General features: G+C 36.9%; 1 protein-coding gene across 6 annotated transcripts in view; it reads left to right on the top strand.

The window, feature by feature from the left end:
- CARF (calcium responsive transcription factor) overlaps nt 1-12,827 on the top strand; it is a 103,070-nt gene that overhangs the window by 66,459 nt on the left and 23,784 nt on the right. Inside the window, exons 17-18 of one of the 6 annotated variants that reach the window (XM_025441967.3) lie at nt 5,129-5,268; nt 12,058-12,328. In XM_025441967.3, coding sequence (XP_025297752.1) covers nt 5,129-5,149 — 21 coding nt within the window. In that variant the 3' untranslated portion in view covers nt 5,150-5,268; nt 12,058-12,328. Of the gene's footprint in view, nt 1-547; nt 646-5,128; nt 5,269-7,971; nt 8,219-12,057; nt 12,329-12,827 lie in introns of those variants that run through there. The other 5 variants (XM_025441965.3, XM_035710734.2, XM_025441966.3 and 2 more) reach the window with 5 other exon arrangements.

Genomic DNA, 12,827 nt, shown 5'->3' on the forward strand with positions numbered 1-12,827 from the left:
GAATTAATGGGGTTTTCTTCTTTGGTTGATGAGAATTGGCCTCTTCTGGACCCTGGGAACCTTAGGAGGTTGTTCTTCCCCTGGTCTTAAGTAATTCCTTATACTCATGCACTGATTGTTAAATACTCTGTTGAATGTTAGAGAGTAACCTTCTATCAATCTCTGGAGTTTTCTGTGTAGCTCTTTCTTCTCCAGTACTTTATCCGACACACTCTAGTTGCTTTGGCCTTCCTTGATTTTGAGTTTCATCTCCTCTACTCTGGGAGGTTTTGCGTGGTTTTCCACTCCATCTGCCACAGCCAAGAAACTCTTCAGACAGCAATCTGGGATAACATAGGTTTCATCTCATTTGTTTTCCATTTTTCAGGGATCACGGTCCTTGTTTGAATGATATCCAATGTTTTGAGAATAATTTTTTCATAGATTTTATCCAATTTTATAGTTGTTTCAGGCAGGAGAGTAAATATGGTCACTTGTCCTCCATCTTGACTAGATATGAAAGCTCTCCAGACAGTGTTGATAATATGTCACATTTGGGTTTCTGCAGGAGCAGTCGAATTGGGAGAGGACGTAGGAGGTTGTAAGGGAAGTGCAAGGATAGATTATGAAAAGGAGTAAAGTACAACAAATCTGAGTGAAGCAGGTAGGTATATCATAGTGGGATTTAAGGTATAGAATTGGTTCAAAGTAATTCTCCAGAACAGCCTGACTGTATAGGGACCACCTTTTATGGTATAATTTCCAATCTGCACTGCCATGGTTTCACCAATCATAGTGACTCAGCCTTCTGTGTGCCTCACAGAGTTAAGCCATGTAAGATACCAAAATGAATATTTAAAGGTTTGCCTTAAAGGGACTTAGGGTCTCTTACAAATGATATATAACTTTATACAAGGTAGAAAATGGTAAATTTAATACTAAGAATATGGATAAAATCATATAAGAATTAAGAAGAAGACATTACATATGAGGAAGAGAACTGACATTTTAGTAAGCATCAGACATTTTATTTGGTGCTTTATATTGTTTTGTTAAAGCACTTGGCATTTTGCCTGGCAAAAAGTAAGTAGTTTATTATTATAGCGAAGACTGGTTGCTAAGAGCGTATGCTCTGAAGTTGGACAGTTAAATTTGAATGCCACTTCCTCTTTATTAGCTGTGTAACTTTGGACAAATTACTTAAACTTTCAGTTCTTTGTATTTTTCTTTCCTCTGAAGAAATAGTAGTAGTAGCCACTAACTAAGCTATTATGAGGATTAAATGAGTTAGCCTATGTTGAGACCTTAGAACCTATAACACTCAATATATGTTCATTTTTATGATTAATATTAATAATAAGATTTTAAATCCTGAAAGGTAAGCATTATCCTTATTTTTTTTAAGTAAGCTCCACACCCATTGTAGAGCCCAACATGGGGCTTGAACTCATGACCCTGAGATTAAGACTTGAGCTGAAATCAAGAGTTGAACACTCAACCAACTGAGCCACCCAGGCACCTCATCCTGATTTTCAAAATGATGTATCTGTTAGGGAGTGTCTTTGGCTGCATGCAACAGAGACATGATTACATACCTTAACCAAATAAAGAGGTCTTATTTTTTAATGAAACCAAATCTGAAAGCAGTCTCACCAGGACTGGTATGGTGGTTCCATGTTGCCACCACGAACTCACCCTTCCTTAATCTTCTCATATGACCATCTCTAATATGTGGCTTTCATCTGTATACTTGCTGCTTTTTTGTCCATGATGGTTGCTCTACTTCCAGCATTGATCAGGATTCAGATAGGAAGAATGAATGAGCAAAAGGCCTATGCTGGATGAGTGAGCCAAAGGTCTCTCCTAGGAGATCCATCCTTAACTTTCATTTTTGTCTCGTTGGTTAGGAGTATTATATGACCACCCTACTTATAAGGGATGCTAGGAAATGTAGTTCTTTTAAAATTCTAGACTGCTTCAAGAAAAATTATATTTTAATAAAACAGAATTCATTGACTATTGTTTAGGCCACTAATGGTGTCTCCCACAAATGGGAGACTGAAATTCAGAAATTCAGTAACTTGCTTGAGGTTGTAAAACAACTATTAAGTGATAAAGTTAATATTGGTAGCAAGGTCTGTCTAATACCATTCCATATTCCTTTTGCCACACAGTCCAGAAAATAAGTGATCTATTAGGATTACAGGATCTTTGAGTTGGGTCTTTCATGACAGAACATTGACATGAGAGTAAATCCAGATGTATAAAATTCAAGGAGCAAGTAGAAAGAATTATAGGGCAGCCCCGGTGGTACAGAGGTTTAGTGCTGCCTTCAGCCCAGGGTGTGATCCTGGAGACCCAGGATCGAATCCCACATCAGGCTCCCTGCATGGAGCCTGCTTCTCCCTCTGCCTGTGTCTCTGCCTCTCTCTCTCTCTCTCTCTCTCTCTCTCTCTCTCTCTGACTCTAATAAATAAATAAAATCTTAAAGAATTATAAAGCTCATTTGGGGATACAAATATAAAGTTCATTTTTTTTGTTGTTGTTAAAGTTCATTTTAATGAGAACTTTAGGACTCAATGAAGGAAAGAAGTGGAGGTAAAGACTGAAAAGAGAGTGCTTAAATGGCAGAAATTCTAGAGGGCCAGACTAAGAATTTTACATTTTGCTTAGTAGGTGTTACATTTAAAGTTCTATCAAACTAATCCATTAAAGGAGCCCATTGAATCAAAAAGCTATTCTAAAATCTGGATGAAATTTTAAATTTTGCAGATTTCTGAAGATAGGTATAATGACCAAATGGAAATGATAGAGTAATCTTTGATTACATAAAATTGCAAAACAAATTTCTGGCGATGACTACTGTTATCTATAATTGCTTTACTAGAAACTGTTGGGTTTTTACATTTATATTCTACAAGGACAGTCTAAAATCTTAAAGATGGTCATCATTCATTCAGTAAAAGACATATTTCCTGCCCTTTTGAAGTTTACTTTCCAGTAGAGGGAAATAGATAATAAATAATAAACATAGTAAATAAGTATATATATTAAAATAATAAGCACATTATGTACTTAAGTAAAAAATATTAAAATATATTATTATATATTAATAAAATAATATTAATATATTATTGTATGCATACTATATACTTATGCATTAGGTTGACAAGTGACGTAGTATAAAAATGGAACAGAGAAAAAGGGACATTTGAGAGTTAATATGGTAAGAGTTGCAGTTTTTAAATAGGGCAATCAGAATGGGCTTCACTTCTAATTTAAGCAAATTCTTAAAGGGAATAAGAGAATCTTGCAGATACGATGGAGAGTAATGCAAAATAAGAGAACTACAGGATTGGGCGGTATTCACTACCCTTGAAGGTCAGCAACAAGGCTGATATAGTTGGAGTGGAGTGAGAAAGTGAGAGAGTACTGGGAAATGAGGTCAGAGAGATAATAGGGAGTCAGATCACGTAGGGTCTCATAATCCATCATAAAGATTTTGGCTTTTACTCAGAGTGGAGATGGGAAGCCATTGCCAAGTTTTGAGCAGAAGAATGACAACATAATATGACTTGCCCTTTAAAAGGATCATTTTGGGGATGCCTAGGTGGCTTAGTAGGTTGAGCCTCTAACTCTTGATTTCAGCCCAGGTCATGATCTCAGTCATGAGATCAAGCCCTGCATGGGGCTTCATGCTCAGCATGAAGTCGGCTTGAGATTCTCTCCCTCTCCCTTTCCCTTTGCCCCCCCACCCCCTGACTTTCTCTCTCTCTCTCTAAATAAATAAATTAATTAATTAATTAAATCTTTAAATAAAACAAAAGGATCATTTGGCCACTATATTAAGAACAAACTTTATAGTTTATCTGTCTCTCCCTACTAGGTTAGTAGGGGCAGGGATCTTTGTCTTTTTTTTTTTTTTTTTTCCCATTGATTTGTGACTGTGGCAGATGCTTAGAAAATATTTCTGAATAAATTACCATACATATTTAAGTTTTTAGAGTGTCCTTATAAAAAAATAAAGGGAAAACAACCTAAAGAGAGAAGGGGAAGTTGTTGAGGGGATAAAATTGCTAAAGAAATGTCTTTGAGTAGGAGAAAGGGAGTACCTAAGTAAAGGGTTTGACTTTGGATAGGACCATGGATACTTTATCTATAGATAGATAACAAGGGACACTACATGGGTAAGAAGCTAGTAGGTGGGTACAATTGAGAGTCTGGAAATTCTCTTTTGACTGATTCAATTTTCTCAGTGAAATAAGAAGCAGGCCTTTATATAACTGTGAGGATGGGTGTGTGGGGGAAGCATGTTGGGGAGAAAAGCTAGTATGAAAGTAATTAGGCAAAGGAGATGTAATATTATTGTTGGGTCTCCTTGATTAAGGGTGCATTTAAGGTTCATGTTCATAAATTGAAAATCAGATTAGTCAACATGTTTGTATGTTTTTGTCCAATCATTATTAATAGTGGCTGAGTATTGAGAACCAGACACTGTGTTACCTGCTGGCTGTATGAAAGATTAATAAAACCTAATCTTAGCCTGATAGGGACTCAATGTAGTGGCAGACAGTTGTATTTTTTTTTTTAGATTTATTTATTTTGGGGAGCACATGTGCAAGGGGAGGGGTAGAGGAAGAGGGAGTCTCAAGCAGACTCCCTGCTGAACTAGGAGCCCAGTGTGGGACTGGATCTCACTACCCTAAAATCATGACCTGAGTTGAAATCAAGAGCTGGCTACTCAACCAATTGAGTCACCCAGGTGCCCTGTGGCAGACAATTTTTTAATCAACCAGTTATAAAATGGTGTGATAAGTACTATCAATTCGAAAAAACACTGTAAATCAAAGAAGTTCCAGGCAAGTGAACAATTCAGGTTATAGAGTGAATAACAGATTAGTCTAAGAAGGCAAAAGATTGTGAAAGAATCACTTCCAAACTCTTACCTCCAGTGTCCAATCAAAAAGGTATTATGTATAAACTTTGTGTAATTCCATTCAGATCCTCTTCTTTGCAACTTCATCTTAAAAGAGATCCCAGAATTCATAAATATCGTACCTCTGACTTCCCCTGTGAGATACTAAGACTATCCAGATAGTATTTTCACTTACTGCAGTAAGCAAAAACCTCAGTTTTGCTCTATCAACAGGTTATTTTGGAGGTATTTTAAAGGAGTCAGCGTTTGACGGTCTTGGAGATCTTATCAAAATCTGGTCACCTTGGAAACAGCATAATTTTCTGAGGCCTTTTCAGCCTCCAGCACAGGGTCTCTCCAATGAAAGTGGTGAGGTAAGTTCATGTTGGGTCTGAGCTTTGATTTCTAATTGTGTCATCAGATACTCCAAATGCCAGTTTGTTTTGTTTAGTTTCATACTGTATCTAGGAATAAACTCTTTTTTTTTAATCCATTGATTGATCAGGTTTGAAAAACTTTTCTTTGGTAGAAATCTACATTATTATGGTCTATATTACTGTTTGTTTGCTCTTGTCATTTCTTCATCATACATCTATAAGAAGAGGTTCATAGGGATGAAGGTGGGTGTAAACTTGTAGGTTCAGAAGGTTTTTTTTGAGACTGGCATCCTTTGGGAAAACTGTCTCAAGTAATTTATGAAAGTTTCATGAGAATTTTGCCCACTCTTGTTTTATTTTGTCCATGAAAGTCTGGTTCTCTTTAACAGGGAAGTCCCCAAGTTTCACATTTGGCTAGAGTGTTCTCAGACTCAGGTTTATCTTTAGTTTGGTTCTGTAGCCATTCTGGGCTGGATTCCTGCATCTTATATGTATTTATGCTAGAATCAAAATGTGTCTTATTTACTTTCTAGATAAAAGAATTAGTTGGAATTATAATTGTTTTGGAGGGGGGAACTTCTGATATAAACACAATTGTTCCTTTGGGGAGGTGATTTGAAGCAAAATGAACTCAATACCCAAATATATAGTTGTCTACTTTTAAGGCAAGAGGAAACTTCCAAAATATATTCAATGGATTATGAAATTGCCTCCTTAAAAGATTCTTTGGCAAAGGCAAGAGAAAAACATGAAAAATTTAGAACTGTCTTTTCTAAATCCTTTCAAATCACAATTTGAATATGATGTCCTTTATTCTTCTGTTCCACTTCCTCATCCCATGTTCCTCCATTTCCCTCTTCTGTCTCTCCTTTGGACTTTTTCTCCTTCCCTTCAAAATACCCCATAAGGAGATATTCTTGTTGGTCTAAAAGAGAAAGATCACTTTAGTGTAATACGCTCTCAGTTTTATACTTAAAGTATTAACAATTTAAACCAGCTGTAATGATTGATTCCTTCTCCCTCATCCTCTTCTATGTACATGTATGTCAAATACATTTTCCCGCATCTAAAGTTTTCCCTCTCATTAATTAAAAAGAGATAATTAATCTTTTACACTGATAATTCTGTATTTGACTAAAGGTGGCTCCTTCTCTTATTTATTTATTTATTTATTTATTTATTTATTTATTTATTTATTTAATTTATTTTCCTTCTCTTTTTAAATTTCTATTCCTCCTCTTCTTTTCCCTCCTAGGGAAACATTAAGAATTGACAAAAACAATTATTCTGTCATTATGTGCTCAATCTAGGAATGTATAATGAACAATTTCTAAAATAGAAAAATCATTAAATTTTGTTTCTTTTTCTTTAAAATTGCTTTTAAGAGATATTTCTGGTTAAAACTACAAGAAAAGGGCCACTGTGTGGCTCAGTCAGTTGAGATCCAACTTTTGGTTTTGGCTCAGGTAGTGATCTTAAGGTCATGAGAGTGAGCCCCAAGTTGGGCTCCCATGTTCAGCATGGAGTCTTCTTGTCCCTCTCCCTCTGCTCCTCCTCATGCTCATTCTCTCTCTCTCTCTCTCTCTCTCAGATTAAATAAATAAATAAAATATTTTTTAAAGAACTGCAAGAAAAGAAGAAAAAAAACCTTGGTTTCAAGATGAAGGACTTTGAAATAGGGTTTAAGGAGTTTGCATAACTTCATTTATAAATACAAAGTTTATATATTATGTAGAAAATTTTCATAAAATATTCCTGATGGAGGAATCAGTGGACAAATTAGAATGAATTATTCATACTGGTTTAAAGGATTAAAAAACAATTATCTTCCTACTTTAATATATCAAATTAATGCCAACACAATATGCTAGTTTATACAAAAAGATAGAACATCTCATAATTTAAACTTTATATACTCCTTGCATTGATTTTATGGGACAAACAAGTAATTAATATCATTATTTCTACAAATTAAGCTTACAAAAATTTAGAGTCATGATTGACTAGATAAAATTGTAATGATATTTTTAAAAAGTTTTATAATCTTAAGTTATTTCTATAATATCAAAATTCTTAAGAACTTTATATTTGGGGTGCCTGGGTTGCTCAGTTGGTTAAGTATTTGCCTTCCACTCAGGTCATGATGCTGGGGTCCTAGAATTGAGTTCTACTCCCTGCTCCACAGGAGAGTCTGACTCTCTGTCTTCCCTCTGCCCCTCCCCACCCCCCCTCACTTATGCTTTCTCTCTCAAATAAATAAAATCTTTTTTTTTTTTTAAAAGAACTTTATATTTAACTAAAATCATAGTTTCTAGTTCCTTAGCTAACTCAAAGACCTTAGACAAGGGTCAAATTGAGTTAATTGATGGATAATTTTGAATACTTGGGTAAAATCTAAAGAAAAAAAATGAATGAAATTGGTCACTAAACAGTTTTATTTTGCTGTCATATATTTAAAAATAGATGTAGATTGGAGTGCCTTATTGGCTTAGTCAGTAGAGCATGTGACTCTTGATCTCGAGGTTGTGAGTTTAAGCCCTAAGTTGGGACTCAGCTTACTTAAAAAATAAATAAAATAAAATAAAATAAAATAAAATAAAATAAAATAAAATAAAATAAAATAAAATAAAATAAAATAAAATAAAATATAAAATAGATACAGATGTGAAAATGCTTTTTGATTTTTTTTTTTTAATACAGGCTCCATACCCAGTGTGAAGCCCAACACAGGACCTGAACTCATGACTCTGAGATCAAGACCTGAGCTGAGATCAAGAGTTAGACACTCGGCAGGCTCCCTGCATGGAGCCTGCTTCTCCCCCTGCCTGTGTCTCTGCCTCTCTCTCTCTCTCTCTCTCTCTCTCTCTCATTTATGGAGAAATAAAATATTTTTAAAAAATTTTTTAAAAATTAAAAATAAAAAAGAGTCAGACACTTAGCCAACTGAGCCACCCAGGCCCATGGATTTTGTTATATACATAGGTCTCCTTAAAATGTATAAAGACAATATGACAAACATTCTCATTAGAAAAACAACTAAGCAATTTCTTATTTCCTATCTTCTACTTTTGTCTAGGGAGAAATAAAAGTTGGTCACCTAGGTTAAATGGAACCAGTAAGGCTATACTCTGTATAGTTACAGAGAGATATGAATATGTATGCAAAACCATGTGTATGGTCTGTTTCTTCAAAAAATTGTTGCACTTAGGATGATACATTGGTAGAATGCTGAAATGGCCTTCTTAAAGCAGAGCTCCAGCATTAGAGGCAACATCCTGAAAGGATGTTGATTCTTGAAGATGTAATATATGCCTTAAATCAGAGACCTCTCTATGGTGCTGTGTTCCTGACAGGAAGAATACATGAATGCAATAACCAAGGGACAGAATCAGAAATAGCCCCAATGACACACTGGGAGATTTTGTGCTTCCCATCCTTTTAATTCTGGGCTCTGTAGGGTTGGGAGTCCTGGTCCCCAAAGGGAGCATACTCTTGCGAGGGAACACACAAAAGTTTGTATACTATAAGATAAAGCTGCTGTCTGGGCACTTTGAAGTCCTTGTATCCAGGCACCAACAGGTAGGAAAAGGCATCAGCATACTGGAGAGGGTAATCAACCCAGATCAGCAGGAGGACATAGAGCAGAGGGACTGTGGAACCCAGATGATTCATTTGGGCACCTTTGGTTATTTCCATGCTCCACTATAATTGTGAATGGGTGCATGTAGCAGTGTCACCATAAGAACGATACGATTGCTTAGTCCCCTCAGAAACTGAGATTTGAGTCATACTGATGTGGGAAACAAAGGCAAAAGAAAAATTAAATTTCCTTACTACTTACAGCCCATTGACAAGTCCTTGATATAGGCCAAGTGGCATTTTCTCTAGGATCTCAGCTGTCTCAATGTGAATACTTTGCTAAGGGCAAAATGGAATGTTAGCCTGACCCCCAGAATCCTGTAAGTCTACTTTAACATATAAAAATCCCTTTGGAAACTTCCTTTAACCCCCAAAATATGTGTTAGCAGTCATCTCCCCAAGTATATGACCCACCAATAATACATCTGAAAGGTCTCATGGCTAAGGTCTTATTAGACAGTAATAAATGACCTTTTCCCAACAATAGCTAGCCCCCACTCCCCCTCAAGATCCTGGAAGCCTTCCTTCCAAAATTCCTTAGAGACCTAGGCTCTCCTTAACCCCCTCCCAACTTAAAAGTATATAATCACCACTTCTTACCCCAGTGAAGCTCTTCCTACCCATGGGTCCTTCCCTGTGCATTAGTAAAACCACCTTTTTGTATCAAAGACATCTCAAGAATTATTTCTTGGCCATCAGTTCCGAACACTAGCATCTTTCCTACATCAATACCAGCAGTGAGCCTCCAAGACCTGGTGAGTTAATAGCTGAGAGTGAGGGAAATTAGAATAACTACTGGAAGTGGGAGAAGATGAATACCAGTTGTAACTCCAAAGATCAACTACAGTGTTAGAGGTTCCTTCTAAGTTTCCCCTCAGGAAAATGGGCCCAGAAGAACCATAGAAGTCTGGCACTCTGATCTGTGAGAAGAGATAAATCTGTTTAGCACAAGAGGTAGGCCACGGCAGCTATGAAAATGAGTCCCTCAGAGCTCCTGCTGCAGATGGAGTAATTGACAAAGGATCCCAGCTGCTATGCTCTGGATCTACCATGGTGCTGGTGCAGAAGCTGTGCTTCTCACAGGCTGCTCCCAGACAATAGCTGAGCATGGCAAAAGTACTAAGATGGTCCTACTTATGTGAGGAGGAGGACTTTTTGATGGGTTACTTGACTTGAGGTTTCCCCATCAGGCTTGCAGACTACTCAATACTAATGAGGCCCTTGTATTGAAAAACTGAAGTTAGACCCCCAGAACCTCATAAACAACCTCCTCAGAGACACTGCTAAGGTCTGTCAAGGTAGAATTCTCCTTACTGCAATAAGCAAAAAACTTAGTTTTGCTTATCAACAGGTTATTTTGGTGGTATTTTTAGGGAAATAGCATTTTAATAGACAAACGGAACCATCATTCAAAAAGCAGAGGGAAGAGCTTCACAGATAGGAGGAATAGTAATGCAAAGGCCTTGAGTTGGGAAAAAAAGGAGAGAAAGAAAAAAAAAAAGGAGAGAAAGTAGGCGTATTAGATGGTGTATTAGGTGGTGTATTAGATGAGGTCAGAAACGTACAGAAGGCCTTAGAGTCCTTGGTCATTGTAGTATCAATTTCATTCTGAGTAAAACAAAACGTTAGAGAATTTTTAGTGGAGAAGTGATGCACCCGGGTTTATATGTTGTAGAATATGTTATAGAGAGACATGAATGGAAATGGAGCAATTAGGAGGTTATTGGTATGGCACAGGTGAGAGTTTAGGTGATTTGGATCTAGAGTGATAGGGATACAGGAGGCAAAGAGAAATGGACAAATTCAGGATATATTTTAGAGATAGAATCATCAGAACTTGCTGATTGGTTGGCTTTTGGGGGAGGACATGTGGGGATGTGTGTGAAAGAAGGGAAGGAATGACTCCAGCTAAGGTTTTAGCCTTGATCAACTATGTGAATGGTAGTGAATTTTACTGAGTTGACGAAAACTGAGGGAAGGAATAGATTCAGAAAAACAAAGCAAGAGCTCTTTTTGAACCTGGTTGGTTTTGACTTTCAAATGGAAATGGTAAGTAGGTACTTAGAATTACAAGTCCAAAGGTCAGCATTGTAGATAAACATTTTTGTGAATTATCAACATGGATGATAATGAGAAACTGGAGAACAAAGAGATCACCTGAGAGGGAAAAATGCAGATAAAGAAGAGAAGAATGCCCAGGATCTAGCCCTGAGGCCCTCCAACATTTAGATTAAGAAGTTAAAAGACTGACATGTGGGTGGCTCAGCAGTTGAGTGTCTGCCTTTGGCTCAGGGCGTGATCCCGGACTCACACATCAGGCTTCCTGCATGGAGCCTGCTTCTCCCTCTGCCATGTCTCTGTCTCTGTCACTCTCTCTTCTCTCTCTCTCTCTCTCTCTCTCTCTCTCTCTCTCATAAATAAATTAAAAATCTTTAAAAACAAAAAAAGAGAAGTTAAAAGGAACACCAAGAATGCTTAAAACTGGTCAATTAAGTCCACTTTGAACCTGGGAGGTAATGTTGGGGCAGGAAGTATCACAGATTAGATTAGTTGCTAATTAAAGCAATCTCTTCAGTCTCTTAGTTAACAAATACATATTCAGTGTATACAGTGTATTATCATAGCGGTGTCCAAGAGACATTACAATATAAGGTGGTAACTCCAGTCTAAATGCCCCTTACTATTCCAGGTATATATATATCGCTTCTCTACAATTGAGGCATATCAGATTTGTAGACCTGATTGTAAAAATATTTCAGAAAAATCTTTCTGCTTTCTAGTCTTTTTTTTTTTTTTTTTTTTTTAAGATTTTATGTATTTGAGAGAGAGCACAAGTGAAGGGAGAGGCAGAGGAGGAAGGAGAAAGAGGCTCCCTGGCTCAATCCCAGTACCCCAAGATCATGACCCAACCCAAAGGCAGAAACTCAACCCTCTGAACCACTCAGGCGCCCCTGTTTTCTAGTCTTTTTTCAAACCAACTACCTTAAACTATCATTTTTTATCCTTTTTATACATTATTCAGTTTTTTATTTAATAAACATTAAACTTCTTTAATTATTTTGCTTTTGCCTAAAATATGGTTAGGTAGCAGTAATAAATTCTGCCTTTATTATTATTATTATTTTTTAGATTTTATTTATTTATTAGACACAGAGAGACAGAGACAGAGAAGCAGGCTCCAGGCAGGGAGCCCGACGTGGGACTTGATCCCGGGTCTACAGGATCATGCCCTGGGCTGAAGGTGGCGCTAAACCGCTGAGCCACCGGGGCTGCCCTAAATTCTGCCTTTAAGAAGATGATTAGAATTTGGTAAATATATTAGCTGTGTTAAGAAGATCCTTCTTCTCTTTTCAGGTTTGATTAACATTTGAAAATACCTTGTAATGCTTTGATACTAGAATTATATGAATAAAAAATACGGGTGTATTTGGGTTTTCAAGAATTTCATCGGGACAGCCCAGGTGGCTTAGTGGTTTAGTGCTACCTTCCGCCCAGGGCATGATCCTGGAGACCCGAGATCGAGTCCTGCGTTGGGCTCCCTGCATGGAGCCTGCTTCTCCCTCTGCCTGTGTCTCTGCCTCTCTCTGTGTGTCTCTCATGAATAAACAAATAAAATCTTAAAAAAAAAAAAGAAGAATTTCATCAAAAGATACAGGAAAGAACAAAACAAAACAAGCCGATAGTAGCTATAAGACAATTTGTGGCTTTCAGAGTAACAGACTTCTGTGTCAGTTGTATAATAGTGATTATTTATTCACGAAGTCTTTTTATTTCCATGGAAACACTGAGATCATTTTAATTTTTAATTACACTAGAGTTTACAGTTCCATAGATTTTAACTCTGTAGCAACAAGTGCAAAAGCTAGAGCTTTACCCATTTCCACTTTAAAAGGTATAAAGGAGGGGATCCCGGGGAT

This window comes from Canis lupus, chromosome 37 (assembly GCF_003254725.2).
Source record: "Canis lupus dingo isolate Sandy chromosome 37, ASM325472v2, whole genome shotgun sequence".
Lineage (NCBI taxonomy): Eukaryota > Metazoa > Chordata > Mammalia > Carnivora > Canidae > Canis > Canis lupus.